We start from the raw sequence: 12,694 nt of genomic DNA, 5'->3' as shown, positions 1-12,694 counted from the left end.
TAGGCTACGCAGGCCCCTCTTGAAGAGATTTGTCATGCGGTCATGTGGACTGCTCCCACCACCTTCATAAAACACTACTGTCTTGACACTTACATTTCAGCTGAAGCTGCCTTCAGACGTAGAGTACTGCAAAGGACGTGCGTTACTGATGCGCCCCTAGTACAGCCTTCTCCTACCCTAATTTAATGTGCTTGGGTATATCCCATATTGGACTCTCCATAGCAGTGCAGTGGAGAAGAACCATTGAACTTACCTGAACGGTCTTCTTGATGTACTGCAAGGAGAGTCCAAACCCTCCCGGCCGATTCTTGAGGGCAGGGGTGCAAGAGGTTGGTTTTTTTCTATTTTCCTTGCATACTTGTGGTTAATAAATTCTTCTTTGTTCATTACACTACTCCTTTGTTTTTATTGACTGACCCATTGGGGCAGCTAAGGGGGCGGGACCTGTTTTATATGTTAATTTTTAACTCAGTCCCTGCCAGTAAGGCTGAAGTATTACCCATGTTGGACTCTCCTTGCAGTGCATCGAGAAGACCGTTCAGGTAAGTTCAACAGTTCTTCTGTGGCTCAAACAGGGATTTTTTAGGCAGTATGCATCCAAAGACACTGATCATTCAATCAGGGTCCATCAACACAATGACTATGGTACGTTGCCTTGACCTTAAGCAAGAATTCACATTTGCAAAGGTAGAAAATGTTGATAATAAATAGCCATAGACATCATAGTACTTTATAACACTCACTAAGTCTAAATGGTTTACTGAGTCAGCATATTGCGCCTAACGAGCAGGGTCCCCATTTTACCAATCTCGTAAAAATGGAAGGCTGAGTCAACCTGAGGCTTTCTTAGGATGTCCAACTATGATTGTCATTTCATTTCCATGGCCCCAGAGCAAAGCTCTTGCTTTCTCAATTAAGATGTTGCTCTGTGTAGTTTCCTATCACCAATACACTGATTTTGGGGGACAGGAAGTACAATAATCGACTTCTATTAAAAGTTGCTGCAATAGCAGATTATTCAACTTCCAACTATTATTTTGTTTCATTCAGAGTGGTGTCATGACAATGGGATAAACTATAAGATCGGTGAAAAGTGGGATAGGCATGACGAGAATGGCCAGGTGATGAGCTGCACTTGCCTTGGAAATGGAAAAGGAGAATTCAAGTGTGACCCTCGTATGTATTTTTCATGAATACTGTCTCTAACATATGTTATACAGGTATCCCTGAATTACATTCTCTTAACTAACATTTGAAGTTACGTGATAAGTGCCCCCTAGTGTTTACAAACAAGTCCCAAAATTACAAATGTTGCAGCACGGCAATTGTTCACCCTTATAAATGAAGCGGAGGCTCTGCAACATTTGCCCTGTATATTCCACCCCCTAACCGGGTCTTCACAGGCACTCCGCCTGTGGAGACTCACCTTGCTAAGTCTCTATCACAGTTTTTTGCTTGCTTCATTGCTTCAAGGTTTCAGTGCATTCTCAGAGAACAGAGGCCTAAACATACCGTGAAATGAGGTATCTCAGTGGGTTGGAGAAGGGCTGTTCTGTCACTAGTCCCCCATGGCCTTCCCCACTCCAGGTTACCTTATGTGCACTTAATGAGTCTTACATTCAGTTAGAAAATGCGTCGGCATAAGGAGAGAGTGATCACATTCAAATTACACAATTCGCACCTATGAATCCTCGGGTTATGAATGGAGTGGGCAGGCTCCATTTTGTTCATAACTTGAGGACTACTAAACTCGAGACACTTTCAAGAGGAGATTGGACTGCCATTTGGCTAGGATGCTATAGGATTCCTGCTCAGGCAGGGGGTTGGACTTGATGGCCTGCATGGCCCCTTTCAACTCTAACAATAAATAAATAAATAGAAATATATAGATTATTTTTCATAATTCAAATAAATATAAAAAGTTAGAAAACAATTCCATCTGTAATAGAAGAACAGCCAGTCAGCATTTTGTGCTCTGATACACTGCTTGTGTCCCTACAACTATCCTTCCAGCCATTATGGGACTACAGTTCCTTCACACTTGAATTGCAGCAGGAATACATCATTTTTATGGAATGCAGATTCCCAATTTTTAATGATATGCTAAAGACTGCCACTTGGCCTGTAAATTTTGGACTAGGGACCTTTCTGAAAGGTAGATGTAATCAGGATTGGAGGAATTTTGAGATCCACATATGGAGTACCAACCTGGACACTATTGACAAACCTGAAGAGTTCAAGAATTGGATTTTCTTTTCCCTCAAACTTTTTAAGAGGTAGGGAACTTCTTTCTCGCATTAAAGGGCAAGACCAGCACCAATGGGTTCAAGCTACAAAGGGGAAGATTCAGCATAGACATCAAAAGGAACAGTGTAAACTTTCAGCCAGTAGAACAGGCTTCCACATGAAGTGATGAACAAAGCATTGGTAGTTCTCCAATTTTTGAAATATTTATTAATTGATTGCAGATGAAGCAACTTGTTACGATGATGGAAAGATGTATCATGTAGGAGAGCAGTGGCAGAAAGAATATCTTGGAGCCATTTGCTCATGTACTTGCTATGGAGGACAACAGGTATTTCCATTCTGTGTCATGTTTTTTTATTTGTTTAACCAGACAATTTTTATAATCTTGCTGAAAGCACTTAAAATGACTGTTCTGAATCAGTTTAATGCTGTTCTGTTCGGGTCGTATGTGACCCGAAGCCAAGTTTGAGTCCCTGTAAAAAATTTTCCCTGCATATCTGAAACTTGAAATTTCATGTAGTTTCATCATTTCAGGGGTTCTCTCTATGAGAATTTTTTTGGGGGGGTGGGGGGCTTAGTTTTTGCTGGGCAAAAAAAGTTACAAATCTTATGTTCCTGGGTCACCCTGACCCGGACCGAAAACTCTTCATTTGCAGTGCTTATGTTTGGTCTTTTTGAAAGCTTTTTTCACTTGGAAAGTAGTCTGAACATTTCTGCACACAATGATATGAAAATTGAAATGAAAAAAGTAAATCTTATTGGTTTATTTTGCGGATATAATGCACGCCCCCCCCATTTTTGTGAAAATATTTTCAATTTATGGATAGTTTTGCTTGCAAAATGCATTCTATTTTACTAAAGTTGGTGTGGGATTGGTAGCTTGAACATTTCTGAATATAAGAAAAATATAAAGGAACTGAAAAAAATTATTCTTATTGGTTTTTTAACATCAGAAATAAGGCCTCCCCCCCCCCTTGGCTGCTTGCAACCATTTTCACTTTTTATTTTTTTATGCTCCAAATCCGAAATAATTCTTTAAAATCTTAGGCATTCATTTACTCAATTTAACAATGCTGATCATCAAAAAATATTTTTGGGGTGGTGGCTAATTGTTTTCTGGGCAAAAAAAAATCATAACTTTGAATCTGTTTCTGTTCGTATGTGACCGGACCAAAAATATTTTTTTTAGGTACTTGAATTTGATCTTTTTGAAAACTTTTCAACTGGAAAACTAGTTTGAACATTTATGAACATAATGATATGAAAATTGAACTGGAAAAATTGAGACTTATATTTTTATTTTGATCAAAAAGCCCCTCCCCCCATCCTTTTTAAATTTCGTGTCAATTTCTATTTTTTAAGGCTACAAATCCCTAAGGAATTTTCCCCCAAAAGGTTTGATATACTAAATTGAACATTTCTGAATATAAGAAAAATATAAATGAACTGAAAAAAATGGTTCTTATTGGTTTATTTTTGCCACAAAAGGGCCACCCCCCCTCGGCCTTGCTGTGTGCCATTATTGTCACTGTTTATACATATTTGTCTAGAAATATTTGGAATATCCTTTTGAAAATCAACCACATTGTAGCCAGAGAACTAATTTTATGAAACAAATCCATTTTACTAAAAAAAAGTATGTAAGTTTGAAATTAACAGCATAATTTTTATATAAATTGAAATAATTGAGGCATACTTTATGTGCAAAATAAACCAATATGCATCAATTTTTCCAGTTCAATTTTCATATCATTATGTTCAGAAATGTTCAAGCTACCAATCCCACAGCAACTTTAGTAAAATAGAATGTATTTTGCTAGCAAAACTATCCATAAAGTGAAGACTATTTAAAAAAAATGGGGGGGGGGGCGTGCATTTCATCAACAAAATAAACCAATATGCATCAATTTTTCCAGTTCAATTTTCATATCATTATGTTCAGAAATGTTCAAGCTACTAATCCCATACCAACTTTAGTAAAATAGAATGCATTTTGCAAGCAAAACTATCCATAAATTGAAAAAAATTTCACAAAAACAGGGGGGGCGTGCATTATATCCGCAAAATAAACCAATAAGATTTACTTTTTTCATTTCAATTTTCATATCATTGTGTGCAGAAATGTTCAGACTACTTTCCAAGTGAAAAAAGCTTTCAAAAAGACCAAACATAAGCACTGCAAATGAAGAGTTTTCGGTCCGGGTCAGGGTGACCCGGGAACATAAGATTTGTTACTTTTCTTAAACAGAACAGAAGGGTTAAGAGATGTCAGTTTTAAATTTAGACATATTTACTGTGTATGTTTGTGTGAGTAGTAGAAACCAGCCAAATAATTAAATTGACCTGGTACATAAAAATATTCATATTCAGAGGATTGACCTGGATCTTCAAAACAGATCTATGAGAAATGATAAATCAGATAAAATTTTCAAAAGTGATCATTTGATAATGATCAAAAGTGATAATGGGAAAATTAAAAAGTGTGTTATTTTATATATGTATCGGGTGGATTCCATTTTTTTTTACTACCACTCTGTGTGTGTGGCTTGATTTTGTGGGAGTGACTTGGCAGTCGTGACCAGGTGGTCATGTGACTGGATGGGTGTGACCAACTCAATGTTACTCATATCAAGGGGTACCTCGCCTGGCCCCTCCCCTCCCAGCCATTCCTTTTCACACCCAGCCTCAAGGTATCTAAGATCTGTAAAAATGTTGTTTACCTTTTTCAACTTTATTATCTACAAACTATAAATGTAATTTCATGGACTACTGAAAGGAGGAAATGGCTCATACCCTTTGCCCCAGAGTGTTATACTTTTGGACCTCAGGAACCATCAAATTCATAATTTTAAATCCTGCCTTTCAGGCCTACTTGCGAGGCTTCCAAGTAGGAAGCCTGAGAGAAAGCGCCTGGTCCAGGCATACAGCCTGGAAACCTCTTTTGTGTTCATTCTCTCAAGAAGCTTGCTCAATTTAAGTGAAGGAAAACAAAGATGGGAGACTGACAGTGGCTTGCTGATGTTGGTGGGAAAGTCAGTCCCATGTTCCAGAGCTGTAGCTGTAGTTCCACCGCTCCCGTTCCTCTTTCCTTCTTTCCTTCCCATTCCTTTCCTCCTTTCTTTCCATTTCCTCCCCTCTCCTCCTTTCCCTTCTTTCTTTTCCTTCTTTCCTTTCCTCCCCTCCCCTTTCCTCTCCTCCCTCCCTTCCCTGTTCCTTTTCTATCCTTCTTCCTTTCCTTCCTTCCTTCCTTCCTTCCTTCTTTCTTTCTTCTCTATCTTCTCCCTTCCTCTTTTTTTTTCTTTTTTCTTGTCTGTCTTTCTTTTCTCTCTCTCTCTCTCCCTTTTCAAGGGGAACCATTTATTTGCCAACAGCCAAAGGCCAGTGCTTTTGAAGAGAGGCCTTTGTACAACGTGTCTCCCTTGGGTTACATCACAACTGGATTCCTGTCACTGCAGGAAATCGCACTGAAAAGCTTCTTCCCCAGGACACAGTTGCTCGTAATACATTAACAGATCCACCTCATGCATGTTGCCTTTTTCCAGGACCGCCCTGATAGTGTTACCGGCTGGGCTACCAAAAGAGCCTCACTTCAGCTGACTCACTTCAGCTGAGTCAGTGCAGCCTCCCAAGATGTTTTCCTCCTCCCAGCGGGAGCTTCGTCTGGTTGGTGGCTGACCTCCCTCTCCCCACTCCTGTCTCTTCAGAGGCCAGCCTGCCTGCCCTGTGAGGGAGTGCAGAGAAGAGTCTCACGGAACTAGTTTGGAGGCAGTGAGAAAATGGAGGCAGTGGTTAGTGGTAGAAAAATGGAGGCAGTGCATCCAGGCAACCAGCACTGAATGGAACACCAGGCGATTGGCCCAGTTTCTGCTGGAAGCCGGCGAGGCAGGGGATTTTTTTCTTCCCTTCCTGTTCCATTCCATTTCATTCCATTCTCCTTCTTTCCTTTCCTATCCTACCCTGTCCTATCTTTCTTCTTTCACTCTGTCTCTCTCTCCCTCCCTTCCCTCTGCTCTTCTCTCTCTCTCTCTTCTCTCTCTTCTCAGCGGCAGGAGAAGGAATAAAGTACTTAGGGATTGGGAGGTCTGTGCTGTCCTGGAGAGCCATTGCCACCACAGATGCCCCTTTCACCTTCCTGGCTTCAGCTCCAACATCAGTAAAGAAGCTAGGTTGAGTGGGGCTGGGGCATTTAGTGCAGGAGCGGCAAGGACTTCAGGGCAGGCGTCTTCATGCACAGAGGGCAGGCAAGGCACCCCTCCTCCATGCAACCTGATGCCAAGCAGTCTCCTTTGCGTTGCCCATTTCACTCGTGGGGCAGATGGGCTGGAACTTTCACGCTTCTTTGCTGGCACAGTTGAATGGGGCTGAGACAATCCCCCCCCCTTTGCCCTGCCTGAACATATAGCCACATTGCTTGCCTGTTGCGGCTCCAACGGCGGCCCTTTAGGAGATACTGGCAGCACAGAGGCATGGGCAAAAGCTGGGAGGGGGATGCAACATGGGGAAGCCCAGTTCCCTTCACCTCCCAACACTTGTTTACCCATCCCAGAGAGCTCGGGCTAAACCTCCCTCCGATCCAGCTGCCTTCCTTGCTGGCATTGCTGCTGAGCAAACTCTTCTGTCCTCAGCTGTTGCAAAGAAGTGGCAGCTTTGGTTGCGCGATGCCTGCTTCATTCTTTTTGAGAGCCGTTTTGTACCTTGTCTGTAAAGCACCTCTCAAAGAGAATGAAGTGGGGGTGACGCACCCAGAGCTGCCACTTCTTCACAACAGTCAAGGACCTGTTCTGCTTGGAATTCCAAGCTGCAGGGTGGGGGATGGCTGTAATGCTGGCAGCTTCAGGGGCTCCTCCCCTCTATGGTTTGTTTTCTAATCTGTAAGTGGCTATGCCAGGTCCGAACTGCGAGGAAACCACCCCTGATATGTATATACATAAAACTTCCATTATTTTCATAAATTTGCAGCAACATGTAGTAAGAACAGCTCATAAGACATATTTGAATGAGCAGCTATAAAAACTTTAAATTAAGTTTGCTTATTTTGGAGTTTTTGAAATTATATTATTTCCATAATCCATTGTATAGCCATCTCCTTTATATCTGGACATGGAAGCAGGTTTTTTTCTGTTCCTCAAATGCTTTTGAAATGTTTACCAAAATAGTAAAGGAGGTGAAGTCCAGCAACATTTGAAAATACCCTCAAGAAAATTCAGGTTTGGATTTTTTTTGAAAAAATTTGTACAGGGCTGGCGTTGTGACAATTGCCGTAGACCTGGTGCATCTGAAGGTTCTCCTAGTCAAACCTATTTACAGAGAGAGCAACAAAGCACAAATACCGTAAGTGAACATTTGCATTCGTATATGACTCTTAAATTTTAATCAATACTAAGAATAAAGTATTTTTCTATTAATTGGATTTTATGATTCTGCAGGCACTATGTTTGCATATTTTGTCCTTGGATGATGGATTAATATTTTACTGTGTAGTTTTTTTCTCACAATTTCACCCACTTGCCTTCTGTGGAATAGGAGTGTTCTATTGTAGAAGAATAACTATGAAATTCTACCTTCGGTGCTCAGAGTCCCTTTGCCTTATCCATTGCCAAAATATTGGAGCATACATTCTAAAGGAAATTTCACAGCCCCCTAACATGATTTATAGTAGGTGTGTCAAACTCAAGCTCTATGGGCCGGATCCGGCCTGCAGGAGGCTTAGATCTGGCCCCTGTGGCCACCCTAAAAACAGTCAAGGACCAGCCTGTGGTGCATCTGCCAGTGAAGACGGAGTTTGGGAGGGCCACGTGTGGCCCTCCCAGTTTTTACTGGTAGAGGGTTGCAGGAAGCTGTTGCAGCTGAAAACAGAGCTCGGGAGCCCATTTTTGCTGGCAGAGTGCTTGGGCAACCACAAACGTCTCCAACATAAGTGACATCAAGCTGCCCATGGCCCTCCTGGCCACTCCCCCCCCCCCCCCACATACACCCAAAGTAAAACACAATCCAATGAAATAGAGTTTGACACACCTGATTTATAGGAACTGCACATTAGTAAGTAAATTGTTGTAGAATCTGGCATCTTTTGCCTGTCATAGATTTCCACTATATTTAAGATTTCAAGGTTTTTTACTTGGAAGAAGAGATGAATACTTGAAAAACAGTTGTATTAGAATTCAACTAAAAGCAGTTTGGTTTAGTGCAGGAATGGCGAACATATGGCATGGGTGCCACAGGTGGCATGCAGAGCAAAATCTGATGGCACGTGAGCCATTGCCCTAGCTCAGCTCCAATATGCATGTGTGTGCCAGCCAGCTGATTTTTGTTCACACAAAGGCTCTGGGAGGGCATTTTTGGCTTCCAAAGAACTTCCGGGGGGGGGGGGGGGGATGGGGGAAGCCTTTGAAGCCGTGTGTGTGTGTGTGTGTGTGTGTGAAACACGAGCCTACTGGGCCCACCAGAAATTGAGAAGCAGGCCGTTTCCAGCCTATAGACAGCCTCCAGGGGACAGGGGAAGCTGTTTTCACCCTCCACAGGCATTGAATTATGGGTATGGGCACTCTTGCATGAACAATAACGTGTGTGCACATTCTTTTGGCACCTGAAGAAAAAAAGGTTCGTCATCACTGATCTAGTGCTTAAGGAGCCAGACTAAAAACAAGAAGACTGTGAGTTCTAATCCTGCCTTAAAAGTGAAGGCCAGCTTGGTGGACTTTGGGCAAGTGATAGGTAGGTCAACTCCTGTCCCAAACAGTGAATCAACACTTGATTAATCTAAAAAAGTGGACACTGCAGTTGTGGGAAAATATTATAATAAATGTAAACAGATCCATATAATTTACTGAAGAAATGAAATTACTTTGATATATAACATATATATCAAATAATTTCATTTCTTTGGTAAATTATATGGATCTGTTTGCATCTACATGATAGAACTACAGTAATATAAAGTAGAAAAAGTAAGGCTTAAACAAAATATAAAACAAATACAAAGTATTTTTTCATGGAGTCCTAAGCATCAATTATATTAGCATAGGTGTCAGTAGGTGTCAAGTGATCAAATGTGCATTAAAAAAACGAAGTCTGTGATTATGGCAAAGCATCAGGATTTAAGTATAGAAGGGCAGAATTTACATCCTATAATGTCACATGTATTGATCTAATTTCAGGTTGTTGCAGATAGTGAGACACACTGAATTTTTCTTCTGAAGTTGAATGGTTATTTTAAGATTTTTCCTAAAGAGTCTACAGTATAAATGTTGTTCAGATTATCCACACTTTCGGTAAGATACTTTCTGCCTTGTAACATTATTACTACTAATTATATTTATTCATGTTTCCTCCCGCAGAATATCCATTGTCCAATTGAATGCTTCTATCCCTTACATCTACACTCAGATGCACAGAACCGACGTGGAGATTAATATCAAGATTTTAACATCAAGCAAAAAGAGGTTGCAGCAACACTATCACTATAAATGATGCTACAAAAAAGTAGATCCATCTTATTGTGTGATAATGAAAGCATTTAGCTATCATATTTGGGCTTCATAAAATCTGGATGACCACAAGATTGTAGCAGACACAAAACACTTCAGATTCTTTTTTGCCCTCTGGTGGTCATCTGGATTTTCCTACCCCAGGCCTGATAGCCTTACAACAGCTGCACTTCTCCACTTTTGCTCAGTTCACGGCTTGTCTAAAGGAGACCAGTCCCAGCAAGGAAGCAGATATGATGTCCATTCTTTTCTCAACGTCTTTCAATATTGTGCCAAAGCAACTGTAGCTAATAATAACTGCTCAGCAATTTGTAAATACCCCCGGGCCCATAAAAATTGGAGAAAATGCTGACTATTCAAATGAAAATCCAAGAAAGAAATATGATCTGTTAACCATGCAGGTGTCAATAGAAACTACATAGCCTATTACTGTGATATTTATAATATGCACAGCCTTAATCTTTATAAATGATCCTATTTTTCCCCTAGCAGTATATATGTATCTCATTATTTATCAACATCAATTTCCTTCTATACCTCCCCACTCCATCTCTAAATGCCTTTATATTTTTCTAACAGAAAATACATTAAAGACATTTAGTATACTGTTGACAGAAACATTTGGTATAATTATGATCAGTGATTATTTTTTATACTGTAAGTGCCAAAGCTTTCTGCTGTGAGACATAATTCTTTTAATAAAAGGTTTCACCAAATTGTATTTTTGAACTATTGTTTAATTTTTTCCTAATTAATCTGAGATCAGCAATTGTAATAACTTCCTTTATACTAAACAATAGAACTAGAGAGAACTGGTATTAGGTTTATGGTTAGCTGTAGAAAATTTGCTAAATTCTTTAATTCCCTATTTTTATCATAAAACAAAGCTCCAAAGGAAATTAGATTGATAATAGATTATTGCCCCATTATTTCCCAGTGATCTTTCTACCCGAGTTGAAGTTTTAACTGTCTTTTTAACCATTCACATTTTGGTCCATCCATATAGGATGGTCCATCCAGAATTGAAAAGTAAATTTCTGCAAGTAAATTATTAGGAATTATTAGACTTTGGGGATCATAGATAGATAGGGCTATTATATTCAGCTATAAATGGGAGATAAAGTATGCATATCCAGTGCCTAAGATACTGCAATCAAGCCAAGCACACAGAAGCATGACAATACTTCAATCAGGTGGAATGCCAGGAATGTAGGCCACAACTCTAAACACTACATGAATTCAGTGTTTGCTCCCCACAAATACCTCTCCCAACTGCATCACTTTAAGCTCCATCCCCAGGTGTGCCTTGTGAAGGGGCCTTTTCCTTGTAAACCACACAACCTGCCTTGGTTTCTTCTACATTCTTCCCTGCGCACCCTAGGATGAGGAGGGTGGGTGGGCCTTGGTCTTTTTCTGAACTCCCTCTCCCTTGTTCTGTCTCCCCTGCTCTGCCCAGCCTGACTTTGCCCTTCCCTAATTTCCTCTGCAGCTAACTGAGCCACCCTCCTGATCAGGTTTTTATCTTCCAGCTCAGATTCAGACTCCAACATGGGCATAACACCTTGACAGGAACAATGTACATGTCAATGTTCAGTCCAAAGCATTTTCTCAGTTCGAAGGTGCTTCACATCCTTTGGAACAAAAATATTTATTATAGCAGGTCAGGCTGCAGGGTTTGATTGACTGAAGAGGAGTACAGACTTGATATGGTGATTCATATATCCTATCCAATTTACAATACATAGCTGTATTTGACTGGTCTACAAAGGTGTCAAGGAAAATCAGGCAGTTCAATGAACATAAAGGTTAATTGCAAGAATCTGAACTACTGTCAAAGCAAATTGGCAGTAGTTAATGGAATTCAAGGTGGACTGGACTTGGCTCTCTCAAGGGGATTTGAGACTCATGACATGTTTGGCCTTTCCTTTGAGCTTAGCCTAGTTATCTGCAACAGGGGAGGATCACAGGTAGACCTCAACTTACAATGATTTGGTTTAGTGACTTCAAATTTACAAAGGCAGTGATTTATGACCAGTCTTCACACTTATGACCACTGTGCCATTCCCAGTCTCACAATCAATCATGGGGCACTTGACATCCAGCATGTACTTGCAACAGCTGCAATACGCATGTGATCACAAGTGGACCTTCCTAGCCAGCTTTTTACAAACAAAATCAAGGCGCTTAGTTCACTAAACAATTGCATGATTCACTTGACAACTGCAGTGATTCACGATTGGAAAAAATGACATAAAATTGGACATCACACACTTTAACAATCATCTTGCTCAACAACAAAAATTATGGTCCCAACTATCAGGTTGAGGACTACCTTTACATCTCAGATTGTGACGGGGAAAGAATGAATTTTGGGGCTCCACCCTGTTTTTTCCATTTAGATTTCTGGGAAAGCAAGAGTGTGGGACGCCAAAGTATACATCACCATCTCTAGTTGTTCTGCACGGTCTGGTTAATTGCCAATATTTAATCTACAATTAAGACTCGGATGCAAGGGCAACTTTATACAATTGTCTTTATCAAGAAACATGCTAAAAAACAGCAATGAGATTATCGGAATGTCAGGCTGACTGCCAATTCAACCAAAAACGAGCCAAAATAGGATCATAAATTCTCAGTCATTAATTCTTTTCTCTGACAGGAAACTCCATTCAAAGCCAGGATTTCAGAATCCAGGAGTAGGAATGGCTCTCTGCTGCAAGTCTTTGCTCCCCATTGTAGGAACGTTGAGCTTCCACACCCACTTCCCCATGAGTCTCTATTTATGCTGCTAGGGATGACCACACATACATAGAGATATTCAATGCCTGAATCTATGTTTATAGAGATATTTGTCTCTGTCTCTCATTCTTCTAATTCTGGCATCTAAGATTTGGTCATCAATGTCTCCATTATCCTCCGCCTCCGACACTACCCTAACTGGGGGTGGGGTGATTCTACAG

General features: G+C 40.6%; 1 protein-coding gene across 4 annotated transcripts in view; it reads left to right on the top strand.

Moving 5' to 3' along the window:
* Nucleotides 1–10,455, top strand: part of FN1 (fibronectin 1) — a 175,640-nt gene extending 165,185 nt beyond the window's left edge. For all 4 annotated transcript variants that reach the window (XM_070732223.1, XM_070732226.1, XM_070732225.1 and 1 more), the window contains 4 exons: nucleotides 1,051–1,176; nucleotides 2,469–2,575; nucleotides 7,486–7,578; nucleotides 9,585–10,455. In XM_070732223.1, the coding sequence (XP_070588324.1) occupies nucleotides 1,051–1,176; nucleotides 2,469–2,575; nucleotides 7,486–7,578; nucleotides 9,585–9,659 (401 nt within the window). In that variant the 3' untranslated portion in view covers nucleotides 9,660–10,455. The remainder of the gene's footprint in view (nucleotides 1–1,050; nucleotides 1,177–2,468; nucleotides 2,576–7,485; nucleotides 7,579–9,584) is intronic.
* The last annotated feature ends 2,239 nt before the right edge of the window (nucleotides 10,456–12,694 follow it).

The sequence above is a fragment of the Erythrolamprus reginae genome, chromosome 1 (genome assembly GCF_031021105.1).
Source record: "Erythrolamprus reginae isolate rEryReg1 chromosome 1, rEryReg1.hap1, whole genome shotgun sequence".
Lineage (NCBI taxonomy): Eukaryota > Metazoa > Chordata > Lepidosauria > Squamata > Dipsadidae > Erythrolamprus > Erythrolamprus reginae.
The sequence above is the reverse complement of the archived record's forward strand: the minus strand, read 5'-3'. Positions and strand labels throughout refer to the sequence as shown.